Source organism: Podarcis bocagei, assembly GCF_964188305.1.
Source record: "Podarcis bocagei genome assembly, chromosome: 9".
Lineage (NCBI taxonomy): Eukaryota > Metazoa > Chordata > Lepidosauria > Squamata > Lacertidae > Podarcis > Podarcis bocagei.
In genome coordinates this window covers 19017389-19037496 of record NC_138134.1, presented here as the reverse complement: position 1 = coordinate 19037496, position 20108 = coordinate 19017389, and the positions used below count along the sequence as shown (strand labels likewise).

General features: G+C 41.6%; 2 protein-coding genes across 5 annotated transcripts in view; one reads left to right on the top strand and one right to left on the bottom strand.

The window, feature by feature from the left end:
• TEC (tec protein tyrosine kinase) overlaps nt 1–11768 on the bottom strand; it is a 74194-nt gene extending 62426 nt beyond the window's left edge. Inside the window, exon 1 of the mRNA XM_081208869.1 lies at nt 11624–11768. The gene's annotated coding sequence lies outside the window, so the exon portion shown is untranslated. The remainder of the gene's footprint in view (nt 1–11623) is intronic.
• Nucleotides 11769–13395: 1627 nt separating this feature from the next.
• SLAIN2 (SLAIN motif family member 2) overlaps nt 13396–20108 on the top strand; it is a 34386-nt gene continuing 27673 nt past the window's right edge. The window contains exon 1 of one of the 4 annotated variants that reach the window (XM_081208887.1): nt 13396–14403. In XM_081208887.1, the coding sequence (XP_081065013.1) occupies nt 13928–14403 (476 nt within the window). In that variant the 5' untranslated portion in view covers nt 13396–13927. The remainder of the gene's footprint in view (nt 14404–20108) is intronic. The other 3 variants (XM_081208885.1, XM_081208886.1, XM_081208888.1) reach the window with 3 other exon arrangements.

Here is a 20108-nt window from a genome sequence, read left to right as displayed (position 1 = left end):
CTAATTCCTGCCAGCCAACCCACATTGTTTCTGCTGGGAAATCTTGCAAGGAAAATATGGCAACATTCTTCACTAAAAATAAAAGCAAGCTCTGCCTTTGATTCTTCCACCAAGGGTTTGGCTTTCTTGATCATTTTGGCATAGCATTTTAAGATGTGTACAATCACAGGAATACAATGCTTTTGTTCCCATCATGCTGTACAACAACAGAACATGTTCATAAATCCTAGTAAACAGAATGTTATATTCTCTTTCCCACATCAGCTGTATTCCATCATTTCAGAGCCAAGAAGTAAATTTAGGTGTGTTGAGGTCAGTATTTAGCCACATTCTTTATAATTTCACAAAAGATTCTGTCTGTGCTGCATTCTGTGATCCTTTCTGTGCTATTCTTCTAGATGGGGAACTGCGTATGAAGGCTTGGATTTCATTAAAGAGGTGCAAGCTGCCAGGCGCTCAGAATGAGGGACCACAAAGACAGTGGTAGTCTTATGATATATGGCTTTTTTACACATATATACAACCTGAGTCTGTGGAGGGGCTCACAGCATTAACAGCCCAGAAGGTCTTGCTTCTCCCATAGCTACAGCCTTGGATTCAAGCATGTCTTTCCTTCTTAGGCTTCTCCCTGCAGCCTGCTTCTAGCCCAGTGCGCTCTCTCTCTCTCTCTCACGCACGTGTGCACACACATACACACAGAGGTTCTGACTTTTGTTCTTCTAACTATGGATGGGAGTCTCATCCATTTCCCCTCTGGAACAGAGCAGCTTTTTTTGTTATACTAAGAACCCATACTTTGGACCATTATGGTACTTGTCTGGCTACTTGAACAATTGAATATTAAGAATAAGAATAATAAGAATAAGATATTCCCCTCTCCAAACTATATTAAAAAATTAACCTAACATTTTCTTCTTCCCAGACGCTCTTCAATGCTTTCATTATCAGTGATTTCATTTAAAATATTTATACCTTGCTATTCAACAAAGCCAACCAAGGCTGCTTTTAATATAATTAAAATGATTATATGACTTAATAAAACCATCAAATAAGAACCAAAGAAACATAACAGTAGTTAAAATCATTAAGACTAAAAAGAGTATCACAATTAAAGAGACTGGCTAATTCAGTTAAGCAGCCATTAAATATCTAGCCTACTAAAAATGAGTTCATCCAGAGCCTAAAAGGTACTACTAACTTCAGCTTTGTTCCTCCAGATGTTGAAGTACAACTCCTGTCAGCTCCATCCAGTATGACCAATGGGCCAGGGATGACGGGAGGGCTAAAAGTTCCCTACACCTGCCTTAGAACAAGGGCCAAGCATGAGATGAGGGTCTGGAGAAGCAAGAATAGTGGTCCAGGCTGCAACTCCTTTACGATCAGTGGTGGGAAATTGAGGATTGCTTGTAGCTCAGAACCAACATTTTACTGGAAACAAAGTGGAAGCCAATGACATTACTAAAGAATTGGTGAGATACAATCAGTTCTTCCTTCTTCAGATTCTCAGCCTAGAACCAGATGAACTTTCCTAACACTCTTTTAAAGGCATGCCCACATAAAGCACTTTACAGTACCGAAATCTGTATGGAATCACATGTGCATATCACATCTATTAGGGTGAAAGTACACATTCAGCAAGGTGTCTATAATAATTTCATAAGCTTAAAAAAAAAACTTAGCAGAAGCTAGCCCACATTATTTGAACTCGGCCATCGTAAGGACACAACCATCTCCAGTGGCCTTCATTCTACAGCAACCAAACCCGCTGTCACTCTCGGAAATCTCTCACCACTCAAAGATTGGGGGAATTTAACAATAATCTAGACATGGTTCAACAGTATGTCACAAGACTGCCAAAACAAAACTGGAAGTGATGCTACTATGCCACTATATCCTTGTCAAATACTTCTCTCCATCCTGGGAGCTTAAATTCATGAATAAATTTAGGAAACTTTGTAATACTTTCAGAGTTAGTTAACACACACAAATGGTTTCATATTGAGGATTATTTTTTTCTGTGTAGAGTTTCAAGTATGCATAACTATGTATAATCTGACCTCTAGTGACAGAAGTGTAGTACTTGCCAGGACAACAGGCTCGATAGTCATTTACAGTGGTACCTTGGTTGTTGAACGGCTTAGCTCCCGAACAAATCGGCTCCTGAACGCAGCAAACCCGGAAGTGACTGTTCCGATTTCCTAATATTTTTGGGAAGGCGAACATCTGACGCAGCTTCTGTAGCTTCCGATTGAGTGCAGGAAGCTCCTGCAGCCAATTGGAAGCTGCGCCTTGGTTTTTGAACAGTTCTGGAAGTCAAACGGACTCCCTGAATGGATTATGTTTGACAACCAAGGTACCACTGTATATTGATATGTGCATCCCAATCTCAGACCAGTGAGAGACTCCAGGGGTTCTTGCGTTTACCCCATGTTTGGTTTCCTTGAAATGAAGTTCAGTGGAGACTGTGCTACCTTTAGGATATCTGAAGGTATCTGAAGAAGTGTGCATGCACACGAAAGCTCATACCAAGAACTAACTTAGTTGGTCTTTAAGGTGCTACTGGAAGGAATTTTTTTATTTAGGATATATGTCTTTCTTTATACATATATATGACCTGAACATAGGATGAAGGGGTTCATAGCAATTACACTCCAGCTGATCTTGCTTCCCCTTTAAGTTTCCAGGGAAGTCCCAAACTCAGCTTTGGGTACAGCACAGAGCAGACACACCTCTCTGTCTCCAGCTTCCAGCAGCAGCCCAACCTCACACATAACACAGGCTAAATAAAAAAATTCCTTCCAGTAGCACCTTAAAGACCAACTAAGTTAGTTCTTGGTATGAGCTTTCGTGTGCATGCACACTTCTTCAGATACACATGATACACACAGATAGTGTGCATGCACACGAAAGCTCATACCAAGAACTAACTTAGTTGGTCTTTAAGGTGCTACTGGAAGGAATTTTTTTATTTTGACTATGGCAGACCAACACGGCTACCTATCTACTACTATAACACAGGCTAATATTCTTCTACCTTTCAAGTTGAGGTAGCTTCCTAATAGGTGAGCAGGGGTTACTCCCATTTGACTCTATGGCAACAGGGCAGCCTCTTTCTAATGTTAATAGAAATACTTAACTGGCTGGCTAAGGTTATTCTATTGCTTTAACAAAGGAAACTGGTTTGGCTGGTGTCCTCTTATAGAGTTTACCATCCCCTCTACAGGATCATATATCTGGAAGGAACCATTGAGTGTCATCCAGATTGACCCCCCAAACCTATGAAACAATTGTGTCACATTTAAGAGCTACAAGTAACATAAAGGGTTAAAGGAAGCAGTTGACAAACTCAAAAACATTGCATGCATCACAGATCCTTTGTCTCTGCAAGCAAAGAGGTTCCTGTTTAGGATTGTGTTACAAAATTATAATTAAAATTATGCTGGATCCTGATTATATATGACATTTTTTCTATAAATACATAGATTTCATCCTGCAATACATGAGATAAAATTCCACTTTCAGACATTGGTCTAGATTTTAGAAGTTTGCAGGAAAGCATCAGAAACATATAATACATCACCAATTGACAACTAAACCTGTTCATGATCTTTTGCCTCATATAAAGCTCACATTAACTTTAGCTCTCATTAGCTTTTCAGAGAACAAAATGAAAACACTTGCATGATAAATAGGGGGAACCTCCTTAGAAAAACTTTTTGCCATCTGTAATGTCAAACAGACCTGCTTAACATTACCATTCATCTTATCTGACATGAAATACTATAATTGAGGGGAAAGTGATGTGTATATAATTATGTGTCTCCAATAATTGAATTTCTACTTTTTATCCCCAGATGTCTCAAAAGGTCTTGTAATGTAAGTTTTGTCTGGTCAAATGTTCAATGCCAGATGGTTGTGAATATCCCTCTCATTCTCCTTGGGTAATTATTTAAAAATCATGATCTATCTTGATCTTCAGTTGTCATGAAGCAAGACAGACTTGCAAAACACTAATGGGGCCAGTGAGGTAAGAGGAAAGAGGAAGCCCTAAAGTGTACTCTCTTAAGAAAGAAACCATTAATTCTCCCATCATTTAGAGATAAAGAAAACATCTAGTTTATGTTGAAGAGATGCCTGCTTGCCTGCATTAATAACATTTCATTTAAGGTTTAGGGTTGTCATCTGCTTACAAGGCAAAGCAATGATAATTCTGCTATATATCAGGTCAATGGGGTAAAGGGACTTCTTGGGATTGCTGTATAATCACAGGGATATTGTCACATTTTAATTATTTTAAATGGACTTTTGGAGTTCAAAAACAGGTCAATGGTCTTTATAGCCCCACTTTACAGACTGATTTCCACTTTTAGAATTGATAGTATAACTATAGGTAACTTATACTATATACACACATAAATAGGTTACCGAGATTGATATTTAAAACTCCAAAATCCAGGGCTCCCCCGCTCCCCAACATAGACACACTCTCACAGAGTATTGTGTTTAATTTTTAAGCTTAGAACAAAAGTGTGTAACAATTTTGATGTCTTTTATAGCAACAATATTTTCAAAGTCTATAATACTTTCATTCCAACTCACCCTTTTAATCTGAAAAATAAATGGCTCTGCTGTAATGATGGTATCTGACAGCAAGAGAATGGGAGCAGGTCCTAGTGGGGCAATTAAGCTCCTGAAGATCATTTCATATGCTGCTACAGCTAATTTAGTATTACCAAACTATACAATTTTTGTAATCAAACTAGAAAATGGCTTGTGTTCGAGTAACATAAGGATTTACTGTACCGTATTACTAATTCCGAGTAAATGACACTATGAACACTTGCCACTAGATGGTGCTTGATTACTATGGTTGCCACATTTTCTACACAAAAATATGAGTACAAATGCAAATGTATAATTTAGCATCCTCAGGTATTTCTAGATGTTGTAAGGAAAAGCTGCACTACAATATAGGTTGTTTAGTACTGTATACATTCTATGAAGTTATATATTAAAAATACAACACCTTTATAAATTAGGATCCATGTGTGTTTATGACATATTAGGTAAAAAGGCAAAGGACCCCTGGACGGTTAAGTCCAGTCAATGGGGTTGCAGTGCTCATCTCGTTTCAGGCCGAGGGAGCCAGTGTTTGTCCACAGACAGCTTTCCGGGTCATGTGGCCAGCATGACTAAACCACTTCTGGCGCAACGGAACACCATGACAGAAACAAGAGCGAATGGAAACACTGTTTACCTTCCTGCCACAGCGGTACCTATTTATCTACTTGCACTGGTGTGGTTTCGAATTGCTAGGTTGGCAGGAGCTGGGACAGAGCAATGGGAGCTCACCCTGTCGCGGGGATTCTAACTGTCAACCTTCTGATCAGCAAGCCCAAGAGGCTCAATGGTTTAGACCACAGCACCACCAGCGTCCAAATGATACCTTATGATGTATTAGCAATGTATCTGCACAGAAATGTCTCAATCTTCCCTCAAAGCCTAGACTGTAATGCTGTAGCTGGATCACCTGGCTGCTGCAAGACGGTAAGAAGTGGGAGGAGGAGGACAGACATGGCACACTGCTGTAAAGAGGGCAGATTACTACATCATATGCAAGGATGTGCTTTTGGAATCTTAGTGGAAATGGCTGGGTCCTGGGGGCTACAGTGCTGTAAGGTAGATGGTACCATTGTCGTTTACAGCAAGGGAAGATATTTTCATGGCCAAATTTGCAGCAAGGTTCAAGGGTCCTGCCTTGCATATATTCAACATTATTTTTTTTGTTTAAAAAAACCCATCAGCCCATACATAGTAATGGAATTTGTTGTATTTAGTTGGCATACTGTGTAATAAATATAGCAAAGCAATCCACCAAAGGCAATAACCTGTGCTGTTGTTTCTATTGAAGGGTAGTAGAAAAATATCTTAAATAAATTAAACATAAATTCAAGCAAAGGGCCTTGGGCATGCACATTTAGGATTGCATCTGATGTTAGTCATACTTAGGGTTGACCCACTTAAATTACTAGTCACCTATATTAATTTCAATGGGTCTACCACTCTATGAACAACTTTGAATACAACTCTTACATTTGGCCTATATAATTGTTTATTAATAGTCATCTAGTACATAGAACCAGTGAAGCGGCCACAAAAATGAATGCTCCTGATAATCATATTGGATCTGAAACACTGTGTGTTTCCCTGAACTAGAGATGGCCCTGTGAAAAGACTGCACAACCTTGAGTTGAAAGAGCAGCCTAATGAAAGCCTAACAGAAAATAGATATTTTATAAGTACCGGTACATTCCTTTTAGCTAGCTCTTCAGTGTTCTTAGAGTAAGAAGTTAATTTAACCACAACGCTTAAGAAGTACACCAGAGATATAATATATTGAATTTGAATTATTCTTAGCCATTTATTATTATATAGAAAGTATTCACACAATTTTCAATGTGGATAATTTTTTGTTAATGTGGGAATTTATGGATAAATGCCTTTTTTACAGTGTGATCCTGAAATGAGTTCGTTTCCAAGTATATGCACGTGCGTTTATTTAAATATATAGTATTTTAATTACAGAAAAATGCAGTAAAACTGGTCTTTTATTAATGAAGTTGCCAACATCCACAAAGGTGGAGCAAAATATTCTCACAGCACTGGAGGCCTGGGAAGGGTGGAATCTTAGATCATAAAGTTGCCTCATAAGGGCGGGGTTCGAGTGCTTAGTACATCAGCAAATGAAATTATATAAATGAAGCTAAAAATCTTTTTTAACAGCTCAGCTGTGGATTTAGTGCCAACAATTCTGATCACTTGTAATTCGACCATACAACCAAGTTAATACTGCTATCGTAAGGACATATTTTAAAATTCTCTTCATTTCTTTTTAAATTTTGCTGTCTTCAATGTACTTTTTTTAAAAAATAAAGAAAGCCACAATCAATCCTTTCTATTCAGAGTACAGGTCTATAAAGCACTTTTATTGTTAGCCATTTAAAGACCATCAGCTAAGATGCAAATTAAGTCTAATTAATCACCATGTCCTGAAAATTTAGCCATACTGAGATTCATCACCACTTCCCAACTTAACATTTTCTCTCTCCAAAATTCCATACTTCCTTCAATGTAAATATTATCAGGGTGACTTAGACAGTACAAACAATAAATATAATACATAAACAAAGCAGCACAATTAAGAAGACCCTATCACCAGTCAACACCCATATTACACCTGGTGCTAGGAGACATTGCAGGAGAGCATCAGATTATGATTGCAGTGCCCAACAGACCTATGTGGAGAAAGGTTTTCCTTCAAGCATCCTGGCTAACAACCCATACAGGCTTTGAATTGTGCAAGGAAATGAAGCCATGGTCAGTTGATAATCAATTATATTTAAGATAACTATATCAATGTTCCTACCTACTGATCCTGTTCAAAAACCTTGCAGCTGTATTTAAAACTAGCTTAAATATTTGAAGAGTCTTCAAAAGCAGTTCCATGTACAACATATTGCAGCAATATAACCAGGAGGTTATCAGGACATGCATAACTGTTGTTGGGTTATCTCTATGGAGGAAAGGCCACACTGGTGTGTCAGTCTTTACTGAAGGAAGAAATTCAACTATTGACACCATTTGCACTTCTAAAAATTAAGCAGGACCAAGGAAAACCTCCAGACTGCAAATCTGATCCAGAACATGTTGAACTCCACTTCCCTGGTCAGACCAACCACCTATCAACGTACCTTAATCTTGTTGGGATTGAGCTTCTGTTCATTGGTCCTCCATCCTAACTATTACCATTTACAGGCACCTGTTCAGCACTTCCACTGAACAATGATGCAAAAGCTAATCAGTTAGTTTTGACAACACTTCAGTCCAAATGCCTGGATAACCTTCCCCATCAGCTTCATACAGTGACTGTCAATCTAATTGCTCTTGTTTTGTTCAAGTGGGGAGGGGGGGTGTTGAAATGGCAGGTACTTCCTTCACCAGTGAAGGGTTTTTTCAGTGAAGGGGCTTTTTACTGTCTACCTGAAAGTAAAGAGGGATGGACTGTGGTAGCACCCTCCACAGTCAAAGAACTGCAACACAAAAGACCAAAGCTGTCAATTTACAGATTTGAAAATAAGGGACCAGCAGCCTCGAAAATAAGGGATTAGCAGCCAAAATAAGGGATTTTCAGAGCACAGCTATGTTCAACTTCTGAGCCCCTCCGAGCCAAAGGCAGAAAGCCCAGCCAGCAGCCAAACAAAGCCTCAAGCAGTGGTTCTCACAGCGCAGCAACCCGGCAAAGGGGATGCAGCAAGGAAAACCACTGTCACCTCTCTGCTGGGAAGCGCTGAGCAAAGGCGAGTCCCCAGGCAAAGCGGCTGATTTGATCGGCACAAGGCATGCAAGCTCCACCCCCCAATCGTTCTTAGACTCCTTATTGGGTGAGCAACGCAGCCAAGCAACACAGTTGGAGCCTCCCTCCTCCCTGGCCAGCAGGGAGGGAGGGAGAGGAGCTGCTTCCTTTGAAACCCGGGAAATTTAAGGGACATCATCAATAAGGGACAGCGACTGGACACGGCGCTGGGAAAAGGGAGTTTCCTGCCAAATAAGGGACGGTTGACAGCTATGCAAAAGACCCTGTCCTGCATTTTCATCAGTCTGGCATCTTACAACCTCAGACAAAGATAATATAGGCCGGTTAACATAGGAGGCGGCAGTCTTTCAGATATCCTGGCCCCAAGCCTTTTAGTGATTTATATATATATGAGCAACACTCGTGAGTTGAGCCTAGCCCAGAAACACATTTGAAGCTAGTACAGTTGAATAAGCTCAGTGTTATATTGTCTGTAAATTGCACACCAAACAGCAATCTGGCTGCAGCATTTTGCACAAGTTGCACTTTCCTAGTATGTACACATCAAGGACAACCCTATGTAGAACATGCTGCAGCAATCTAAATGAGGAATGACTAGTGTGGGCTATGGATCCTCCCTGGATTCAAAAGTAAAATGTGGTGTCCAAGATAAGGCAGATAGAGGTGATTTTATCCTTCAAATGCTTAGCAGCCCTATTTATGAGCCCCCATCTCCCCTCGTGGACAAAGCTCTAAAACTCCTGAAACATTTGAAAGTGGCCCACTAGGCAACACTGCAAGGCCACAATGGATACACTGTGACCAACACAGTGTTACTGCCACTGTGTCCCCACTGTGGAAGGATGTGTGGATCCAGAATAGGCCTCCACAGTCACATACGGACTCATTGTTAAAACCGTATTTATGGAAGACAATCTTACTCAGCTATGAGTGATCGCCAAAGAAGAAAGAAGTTGCTGCCACTCACCAACACAGAATAAGCTCAATAATGAACTCTTACATATGTATGACTGTATTTGTATCAAGGTTTCTGACACTTGTGCTTCCAGCATCCCTTCCTTCTTCATAGCTCCAAGCTCATTGGTAATCCAAGCAGCCAATTGAGCTATGGACAGCAAGAGATGATTTGGAATGCTTCAACAGCCTGAGTCAGCTCTGTAGAATAGATTACAACTGTTTATTAGGGAATGTCCTACTACCAGGAACTAAGAGCTTCTGAACAAGAACATACATATTTAGACTGAGATCAGCGTATCAGTCATGCTCCATCACCAGCGCATGAGAAAAAAGAGTCAGCAAGAACAGAAATGGTTAAGAATCTGAATTATACTGCATATTTACAAAAGGATTGTACACTCATAGTTAAATATTCAAGCTGAACAGCCCTACAAAGTTTACATAACTTTAAAAAACATGCTACTAGAACAAGCACCACATTCAGTGAGCACCCAAGCATTTGCATCTTAAAAACAGAGTTGTGTTTTTTGCAGGCTACTTATTGAAATTCCAGAGGGAACTATTTATCCTCCCCTCCCCCAGCCTCCTTGTGTGCAGTGTATGTAATACAAAATAAAACGTTGGTGTTTTTTTTAAGTATATTGAAATAGTGCTAATTTTTAAAGGTCTGATTTAAGGTCAGTTTATCAGTTAATTCACAACTGAAGGTACTTATGTACCAAATTCTGTAACTCATAATAGACTTTATTTAAGGGTTTAGCTAAACACTTGAATACATAAAAGAGCATGTTTAGACATGTTGATAACTTGTGTCTGGAGAGTTGGGAGACAACAGTTTCCTATTCGGGAATCTAAACAAACTTTTGATATAGTCCTCTTACATGGCTTTATGACCTCAATATATATGTGGGTGCAGTTTGTTTGAAAGTGAACTCATGTAAAAATGATAGCATTATGTCATCAGAGAAAGATTAAGAGAATTTGTAGCCTAGCTTTCATCCTGATAGCCAACTTTTTCATGCAGGATATATGTTGTGACATGGGAGTAATTTCAAACAAGTGGTCCAACTCACACACATGAATTCTGAGGTGGTCCAATAAGGTGTGATAACTGTGTCAAATCAGCAGAGGTAGAACTGGGGCTTTTAAACTACTGTTAATTTCCTATTTAAAAAAATTACTCTGCAGCTATACTATTGTAGCCAAAATCTATGCTAATATGTGCCAGTTATTTTTGCTTATTTATAAAGCTAGTTATACACACCCCATTGCAATCTGTCTGAAGGGAGGTTAAAATGATGAAACAATAAATTGTGGCCAATTATAGCCACATTATATTGACAATTTTGGAAATTATACGGGGGTTAGGAACAGGACCAAAGTTAGAAAAATCAGTTTCTTTCTATTTAACTCAGATGGATAATGTGCACAGTCAACCAAGTGATACAGCTAGAGTGCACATTATCCTGTTCTACTTGGCTATTTTGAAATATAGAAACATGATCCAAGAGAAGTAATTCAATTAAGCTGGATAAAGATGGATAGTTCTAACTTAACATGTCTGTCATTCCCTAATTATTTGTATCTCCACACTATACTTTGTCAGGGGTGTATACAACTGAGGAACTCTTTCTCTATAACATTTCATCAATTTCCTTTCTCCTAGGAGGACATATCACAGAAAATGAGACTGTACATATATCACTGAATAAAATTACCGCCAACGTATATCATTGAATAAAATTACCGCCAATGATCATTCACAGCATTTACAATCTTTTTCACATTTATTCACACAAGAGCTCAATGCAGTAGACTGTATGTCATGTTAAAGAATATGGAGAGAGATCCATATCTGCTTGGACATCCAGTCCTAAACAAAGTAGGATTTCCCAAATACAAACCCATCAGTTTATGCCTTGTATCAGCCTGATCTAGAATACTTGCAGAAGAGGTACATTCTTCTTCTAGACTCCAGCCAGCCAGAATAGGAAACTTATGGCACTGTTCAGGACTCTGGGGAGCAGGTTTCAGAAGGGGAGAGAGAGGAAGAAAGGACACCCATTTCTCCCCACCCTACCCAATGTACTATATAGAGTTAGATGGATCAAATTCAGAGCTGGCTGCAAACCCCAAACTTTATTGCTATATAGTGAGGTATTCTGGAGAGTAGGAAATAGCTCCAGTTTCTTTATTCTCCCTACTGAACCATTATTCTAATCTATAGCGTAGGAAGGTTTTTTTAACTCAGGGAAATCATTCCTCCTGCATTCCCCCTCCAGAAATACTTACTAGAACTTGTAAGGGGTTTCAGCAGGCCAATTATTCTTCCTTACTTCCCACTTCAACTGACACTCTTAGTCTTAACAGCTCAAGTCTCAACTGCTCTCATCCATAAACTTAAGTTGATTGGACTTTCTGCCTTACTTAGTGAAACTTCCCTGTGGAAAATAATGGAGAAATCCAGAATTTTAGCATGACTGTGATTTGGCAGAGGGCTGTCTACCTTACTCCACTGAAAGGTAGCAGCAAACACAGAATTCCATTATTTGGCATTTGGTGTGATACTGGTAATTCTATCTCCAAACAATGGACTGAGTTACTCAAGAAAGTTTTATATCTTCAGGCTCAACTGTCAACAGTGTATCAGAAATTCAGGAAGTTCACAGTCCTTTTTGGCTTATTTCTTTTAATTTACTTGAATACTTGTGCGCCTAGGAGTTCCCTAATGATACAGAAATCACTACCTTGTTTTGGGATAATCCTGTTTTGCATCTGAATTGATAAGGCATTGATGCTGCTATCCTGTATCCATTTACCTATGGGAAAGGACCCATTGCCCCCAAGGGTGCTCACTTCTGAGTAGACATGTACAGAATTGTATCATCAATCACACAATTTCACTACAGTCAAACCTCAGTTGTCGAATGTAGTCCGTTCCAGAAGACTGTTCGACTTCTGAAACATTCGACAACCAAAAACTGAAAGCAGAAACTCAAAACAGAGGCTGCGTAGCATGTTCGGCTTCTGAAAATCATTCAAAAACTGGAGCAGTTACTTCTGGGTTTTCGGCGTTGGGGGAAAATGTTCGAAAATGGAGCCGTTCCAGAACCGAGGTTTGACTGTATTAGGAGAAAGGAGTACTGGATTATCTTCATGTTAAGAGTTCCACCCTATATCAGTGCTCAAAAAGAACAAAACCCTGTACAGTATTGTCAATAGGGCTTGCTTCTAATGTGCTTGTAAGACTGATCGCAGCCTTAATTGGTGGGACTGCCTCAGGGGTTAGTCTGGATGTAAAAAGAGAAGTAAAAAACAAGGAGAAGCCTATTTCCTACACTCCCACCCTGTGGAATGCCCTCCCACAACTATCTGACTTTTAGAAGACATCTGAAGGCAGTCCTGTTTAGGGAAGCTTTTAATATTTGATGAATTATTCTATTTTAATATTTTGCTGAAAGCCACCCAGTGGCTGGGGAAACCCAGCCAGATGGGCAGGGTATAAATATTATTATTATTAATTATTATTATTTTACTACTACTACTACTACTACTACACCCTACAAGCTCTAAACCTGTAATTTCACATTTTCTAGAGCAGTGTCGGGTTATGGGTGATACAAGCGGTTCCCTGCACAGGGTGCCAAGCCAAGAGGGTGCAAACAAACTTTTTTTAAAAAACAAACACCCCAATATTTATATTGGTACCTACTCCAAGTTGGGGAGGGCACCCCATTTTGTCCCCTCTGTGTGTGCCATATTACCAAAATCTGCCACTGACTAGAGTTGGGATGGGCTGGCCTTGTGGTAAGAGGGAAGAAACTCGGCACATGCTCTGAGACTACCTTATCACCAAAAATAGGACCAGGTGCCGAGAACGCCTAGGAGTTATTTCTAAGTAAATGCGGGAAGGCACCTTCATGACATTTAAAGTCCGGGGGCGCTTTCCCAGCCGGTAGGGGGAAGGCTACGGCTGCCATTAACGGCTCCTTAAGCGGCATCAGCAGCTTGCGGTGTGACTCGAGGACTTTGTACGAGTATGAAATCATCGCCCGCCACTATTGTCCAAGCGCCGCCCCGCGCGCCTCCCTCACGGCTCAGCCCCTCACGGCTCGGCCCGGTCTTCGCGCCTCAAGCCCAGCCAGGCCGCCCGCCGGCCCGAAGCTCGGCGCTGTGGAAGGGAAAGCTCCTCTCTCTCCCCCCCACCCTCAACACACGGAGAGAACGGAGAGGGAAGGGCGGACATGGCGACGGCCGCCGTCCTCAGGGAGGCCGCGGCCGGATATGCGTGTACGCCTCCCTCCGCTGTGGGCCGCCACCGGCGCAGCTGACTCGGCCCGGCCCAGCCCAGCCTGCCGAGCAGGAGCCGAGAGAGGCGAGGCTGCGCTTCCCCGCCCGGCCATGTAGAGGGGGCCCGCCTCGCTTAGGCCAGCTCAGGAGACAGCCGGCCGCCTCAGCGTGAGGGGAAAGAAGGAAGGGGGGGGGGAGCTTCGCCTGACAGAGGGAGGGACGAGAAGGCGGCGGCGGCGGCAGCAAGAGCCGCGCTGCCTTGTGAGGCGAGAGGGTCGCGGGGGTTGGGTGGAGCCGCGGGGCGCCATGGAGGACATTAACTCCAACGTGAACGCCGACGCCGAAGTGCGGAAGCTGCAGGAGCTGGTGAAGAAGCTGGAGAAGCAGAACGAGCAGCTCCGCATTCGCAGCGCCGCTGGGGCTCCGGGAGGCAGCCCCAAACGGCTGCTGGGCAACAACCACGGCGGCGGCGGCGGAGGGTCGGGAGCCTGCACGCCGCCTCTGGCCTCCGCGGCTACCGGCGCCCCGCAGTCGCCTTCGCCGCCGTCGCCCGCCACCGCTGCCAGGAGCAGCCCTCTGCTGCTGGGGCTCGAGAGCCGCTGCCTCGGCCCCAACAAGGCCGGGCCCAGGCGGCCTCCGCCGAGCGAGGAAGGAGCCGGAGGAAGCGGCTCGGAGGTGTCGGGGGGAGCCGGGGAGAACGCCAGCCTCCTGGACGAAGTGGAGCCGCTGAAGCCCGACGAGCTGGAGCGGCTGGCCGGCTGCGGGGAAGACGAGACCGGCTGGTGAGGAGGAGTGGGACGCGGGGCTGGGTTTATTTATTCCGGTTCAAATGCGGTGTCTCCTCCAGCTTGCACGCAGTTGGGCCGCGAAGGCTCCCTGTTTTGCGCTTGGGAGGGTTAGGATCGCACGCTGCCTCTCAGATCGGCGACCCCCAAGATTGAAGGCCTTGCCTTGCGGGGTCTCCAGGAGGAGAGCCATGGTTCCCGGAGCTGGCGCAGCCCAAGGGGCCCGAGAGAAGCGGCTCCCCTATGGGCTCTTGGCGTGGTTTCTTGCACCTGGGAGGCTCCGCACAAATCTGGGAGTTGCAGACCTTAACCTTCTCTTGGAGGAGAGCCTTGTTTTGGTTCCTTTCTAGGGAAGGGAAGGGAAATCTACCCAATACTCCCGAGGGGTGGAGAATCCCTTTGTCCTTTCTCCAGCAAGCGGCGGCTTCAGGGTACTTTTGTTATAGCAACCCCAGAACCACAGCGGCAAAGGACACCCATTCAGATTTTTTTTGTTGGGCGGTGCACTGGGGATCTTCAGATTTCTAAATGATGAGATCCGGACTTGAGCGTTTAGCGGCCTGCTTCTGTAGTCTCTGAAATATTTCACAAATTCACAAGTCCATAAATTCTCTTATTTCCACACGTTCCAGGAAAAGGGTGGTTAAATCCTTTACTCATGGGCATGCTGGTATTACGTGATCTAGGTAACTAAGGATGTGATTCCAGGATCGTAGTAAGGTTTAGTGCTTTGGGCCCCTAAGCTATCTCACTTTAAAAGTTACAGACATTTGTGCCCTTCCTGAATTGGCGTTCTCATTTTTCTTGCGCGAAGATGCTCGGCATTTCATTTTAGTGAAAAGAATGCTTGAAGCGAACTCAGAATATGCCTGCAAAGGATATGGAAGATAGACCAAAAAGACTGATCAATATTCTTTAAGACTTTTTGAATCCTTTACACACACACAAACACACACTCCTATATATTTTAGTGATTCCCAAAATGGTGGCTTAGAACTGATAGGTATATGAATGAAATCTCATGGGCAGGCTACCAAAGCAAACTACCTGACTACAAAATATTGTATGATTATCAAAGATCTATGTGCACATGAAATCATGCCTTTTCCCTTTAAAGGAGATGTATGGGATATCTTTCTCCTTTCTTGTGAGCAGTGTAAGCTAAGTTTGTACAGGTTGTCCCCCTCATAATGTGTGGATATACATGCATTTACCAATTGTGTACCAAGTTCTTTTATAAGAACCGATCCTTATGTGTGATGCAGTGCAAGAGGGAGTTGCTTCTTCTTAAACAGAAGTATTTTTTAAAACAAAGCTTCAACTTCTGGGGCATCACTTTTATGAAAGGTTTTTGGAGCTAGGCTGCATTATAAAGGAGAACCTTCAGGATTGTGTAGTATATTACAAAAAGAGTTGGTTTATGTTATGTTTGTAAATTGCCTTGAAACACATGTAAAATGTGATTCATAAATTGTGTTGTTTTAATTACTTATCAATTTAGTCATAGCTAAGAGTGGCTTAAAATGAAAATCCAACTAGTTCATTGATTCTTGGGTTCTTTCCAAGCCCCTCCTATTGCAACCTGGTTCATGTAATACCATGGCTTAGCATGATCAAGCAAATGTGTAGATTCCTAGAGACAAGGTCGTGGGCTCTTTGCTCCTCTGCTTGTCCTGCCACTGCCACACTGCTGCAAGCAAGGTTGTGGTTTGACTTATTATTTAAGTCCAAACCCAGACTTGTTTATCTTGATCCAGTAAAACTATGACATGCTGTGAAAGTTTGTTCTTTGGTTTTCCACTAGTACTTTATCTGAGTGAGACAAACCATGAGCCTAAGTTCAGACATAATACTGCTAAACCATGGCTTAGGTCGCAGCAGCAGCAAGACCTGTGAAGAAGTGAAGTGACCATGATCTTCTCTCTCAGAACATACATGTTTGTGCTAAGTCATGGTTTGAATTAGCATGGTATGTGAATTGTTCTTGTATGCCTTTATCCAGCCAGGAGACAGTGTAAATCTCCTCCCCTTCCCTCAGCCACTGAAGGACAATGAGATTGCTTGTTTTTGAGGGACACTGAAATAACCAGACCTAATTCTGTTCCTGCTGTGTCTTCCTCTTGACCCACACGGCTGTTTCCCCACCCCTTTTCCCCTTGGACTACCTTAACTGATCAAGAGGGAGACGAACCAGGTGTTATTTATGTCCATTTTATCATCTTCAATACATTTGAAATTCTTATTCTCATTTTCTTGAAAATTTCTAGATAATGGTGAATATAATGACAAAGTAGGAAGTACAGGCAACGACCATTTTGCACGTGTTCAAATAATGTAAAGGTGCATCGCCACAAACCCAGAAGTGGCAGGAGAAGTGGGTGGGATGGGGCGGGCCTCTGCATACTCCACAGTCACATGTGTTGACCCAGAATGCAACCCCAGCACAAATCGGAGATTGCCTATAATTCAGATATCTCTCATCTCAGCAGTTTGGTACTGCTGCTGCTGGTGGTGCTTCCATGATTGCTATGCAGAGTTGTAGGTGTCAATTACTCTGATAAGCATGCCAGACAGTGGTGAGTTTCCGAATGTGAAAACACAAAGATGAGTCCGTAGTCCAGTGGGAGAAAAGGTCCTTGATTCCTGACCTCTCCAGGTAGAGCTGGGAATGTCCCCAGCCTGAAACCTTCATGAACTGCTGCCATTCAGTGTAGAGTACTGGGCTAGGTTGACTGATGGTCTGATTTGGTATAAGGCAACCTTCTTTATTTTTCAACACCAGGAAGTCTTCCTCAGTCATAATAGGCAACAAGTATCCTTGGAAGTATATATTGTACCTGAAATTAGTGCCACCTTTCTTTCTGTGTTGCTTAGACCAAAGCACAGTTTTCGTAAGCAGCATTTATCAGTTTTAATTAATTTAGTCATGTGGACTGCCTGAATGCAAATTGCATTTTTTTTTGTATCTTTACCTCATTTCAAACTAATTAAACCACATCACACACGTGTGTGTGTGTATGAGTAGCTTTTCAGGCATACAACTCTGCTGTCCTCTTAAAATACTGCATTCATTTTAAATGGGTACAACCTTCTAATTAGATTGACATGCTTATAGTTGAGGTATTAGAGCAACTGTGCTGTCTCAGTTAACAGCAAAGATGAATCACTAGACTAATTTAGTGATTGTGAAGCAGTTTGTGGGTGAGCTTGTTCTAACTTTATTTTCTAACAAACTCACTATGTGTTTTGAATGCTCATTGTGAAATGAGCCCCTCTAGTGCAAGGCAGATATTTCTCTGACATTTTGACATCTAAGATTGTCTTGTTCCAATGTGCCTTTGACAAGCTTAACTGAAAAGTGTTGGCTCCTCATTTTATGATGTGGCTCTGTTCCATCATTCCTTGTTTTATTTAGGTTATTTATGTAACTTGTTTTATTCTTACATATTAAACTATGCTTGTTAACTGTTTTGGGGTCCCACATTGGAAGAAAAGGTAGCACTGTATATAAATGTAATAAATAAATAAGGCCTGGGAGAGTACAAATGTTTTCACCTGGCATTGAAAAGGTTAACATAGGCCAAAGTTAAGTCTCTCTGGTAAGAGATTTCCAAAAGTGGGATGCTACAACCAGAAAAGCCCTAACACTGATATTTAACCACGAGAGAGTGAGATGGAACTCCTTGGAAAGAGAGGCATTTTAAATATCTGCCTGTCTTCGAGCACTTCTAGACTAGAAACTAGAAGCTGAAGAATAGGAAGTCATATGTCTAAGAGAAACAGACTTCCCTTGTGGAGATTGCTCTTCTCCTAGGAGGGGGATGAGCACAAGCCAAGGAGGAATCATGTTGGTAGAGGAGAATGAAATACACTACTACACAGAGCACTCACATTCTTCCTTCACATCACTGAGCATATTGCACTTAGGTGAGTATGTCTACTTGCTAGTCAGCTTCTGATATTTCATCAGTCATCTCCTATCCATTAGCACTATCATCCTATGGGGAATAAGAACTGTAAAGGATGTTATTTGCTTGAAGTCAATGTCTTCATTGTGCTAACTTCTACACTCTTGACCAAAATCTTTTCTCATACAGAACTGCAAATCCTTGTGGTTGCAGCTGGGGGTGCTTTCACATAGCAGTTTTCTATGGACTGTGTACTCATCGAACATGCATGTTTCTTGCAGTGCCACAGAATAGTGCCTTCATCAAAGTGCCATTCCATGCTTTCCAATTTATTTATTTTTTAAATAATTTTTATTAAGTTTCATATTACCAAATTAAACACATCAAACCAATTAGTCCAAATTATAACAATACATATCATAGGTACCCTCCACAAAAAATTATAATTTGGAAAACCATGCCTTCCAATTTAATTCGGATCTATTGTTTCAGGAGGTTTATTTCACTTACTGCCTTTTCCGGGTAAACAGTAAAGTCAGGTTAAATAGGAAAATATGGGATGGCATTTGGTTGAGGTCTATCATCTGTGACACTGCACAAAACCACATGCATTAGCAGCACCAAGTCCATAACCAATTGCCATGTGGGATTTTAACCTAGGCTGGTCTTAGATAAAACTTCCATCGCATGAATGCAATAGTGACTCAATCTAACACTGTCATGCAGATTGCTCTCAAAGCATGACCTAAGCCTTGATATCATCACACTAGTAGAAACACCCAAGTAATTGTATTCAAAAGCAAATACTGTCCTTAACTTCTTTGTTTTGATTTTAGTCATCATAAAAAGCAAAACTGAAATATTAGCCTTGCTGTACCACAATGAGCTCGAGGTGATATAAATGGTTCTCCTCCTCCCCATTTCATCCTCACATTATCCTGTGTTTTCGTTGGTGTTGTCTTTTGGGAACTGTTCTGGAAACTTTCTGCTGAAGGAGCAGTAGAGAAATCCCTTAAATATGCCACATAAACATGGGCCCATCCAGGTTTACCTGCTAGTGACTTAAGTTCTGCATAAGCCAGAAATATTATCCATGTTTCAAAATGGCTGTAACATTCCCGATACTAATACAGCATAATGTTACTAAGGAATGGGTGGAAACTTATTACATAAACAGCAAATGATAGGCACTATTACAGTCAACACTGATCCTTCATTGGCAGTGAGGGATAGTTTGGAAATTTAATTGGTCCATACCATTCGGTGACTTGCAAGTTTTATTTATTTTTACAAGCTGCTATTTAGTTGTATGGCCATGCTGATTCAAAAATACCTTGCAGCAGCACTAGTGTCTATCTTTAAAGACATTTTATAAAGTATGCATTTTTCTGTCATTAATGTAGTCCTCCTTCCCCTTTTACCTGACATAAATGCTCTGGAAATGTTGTTTACCTTTTCTTTGACTCCAGGGTGTTTTCACTCATGATGTAACTAGAAGACATTTGCACCAGCTTGTCAGGTATCACCATCAAACTATGTTATCATCATGCTAAAAAGTATATTGAAAGAAATATTAGCTAGCCAAGAAACTGGATCATTAAAACCCAGTTTAAAGTCTTGAATGTTAATTTTGGGAGGACCCAGGTACAGATTGTAGTATATGTACAGTACCTTTAAAAATAAAAAAGCAGATGACATTTTTATCGACTAACTACAGTTTAGTGGAAGTGAGTGACTTCCCATTCTGTTGTTTTGGTCTTTAAACAGCTATAGAAACCCTCAGAGGTTATTTGT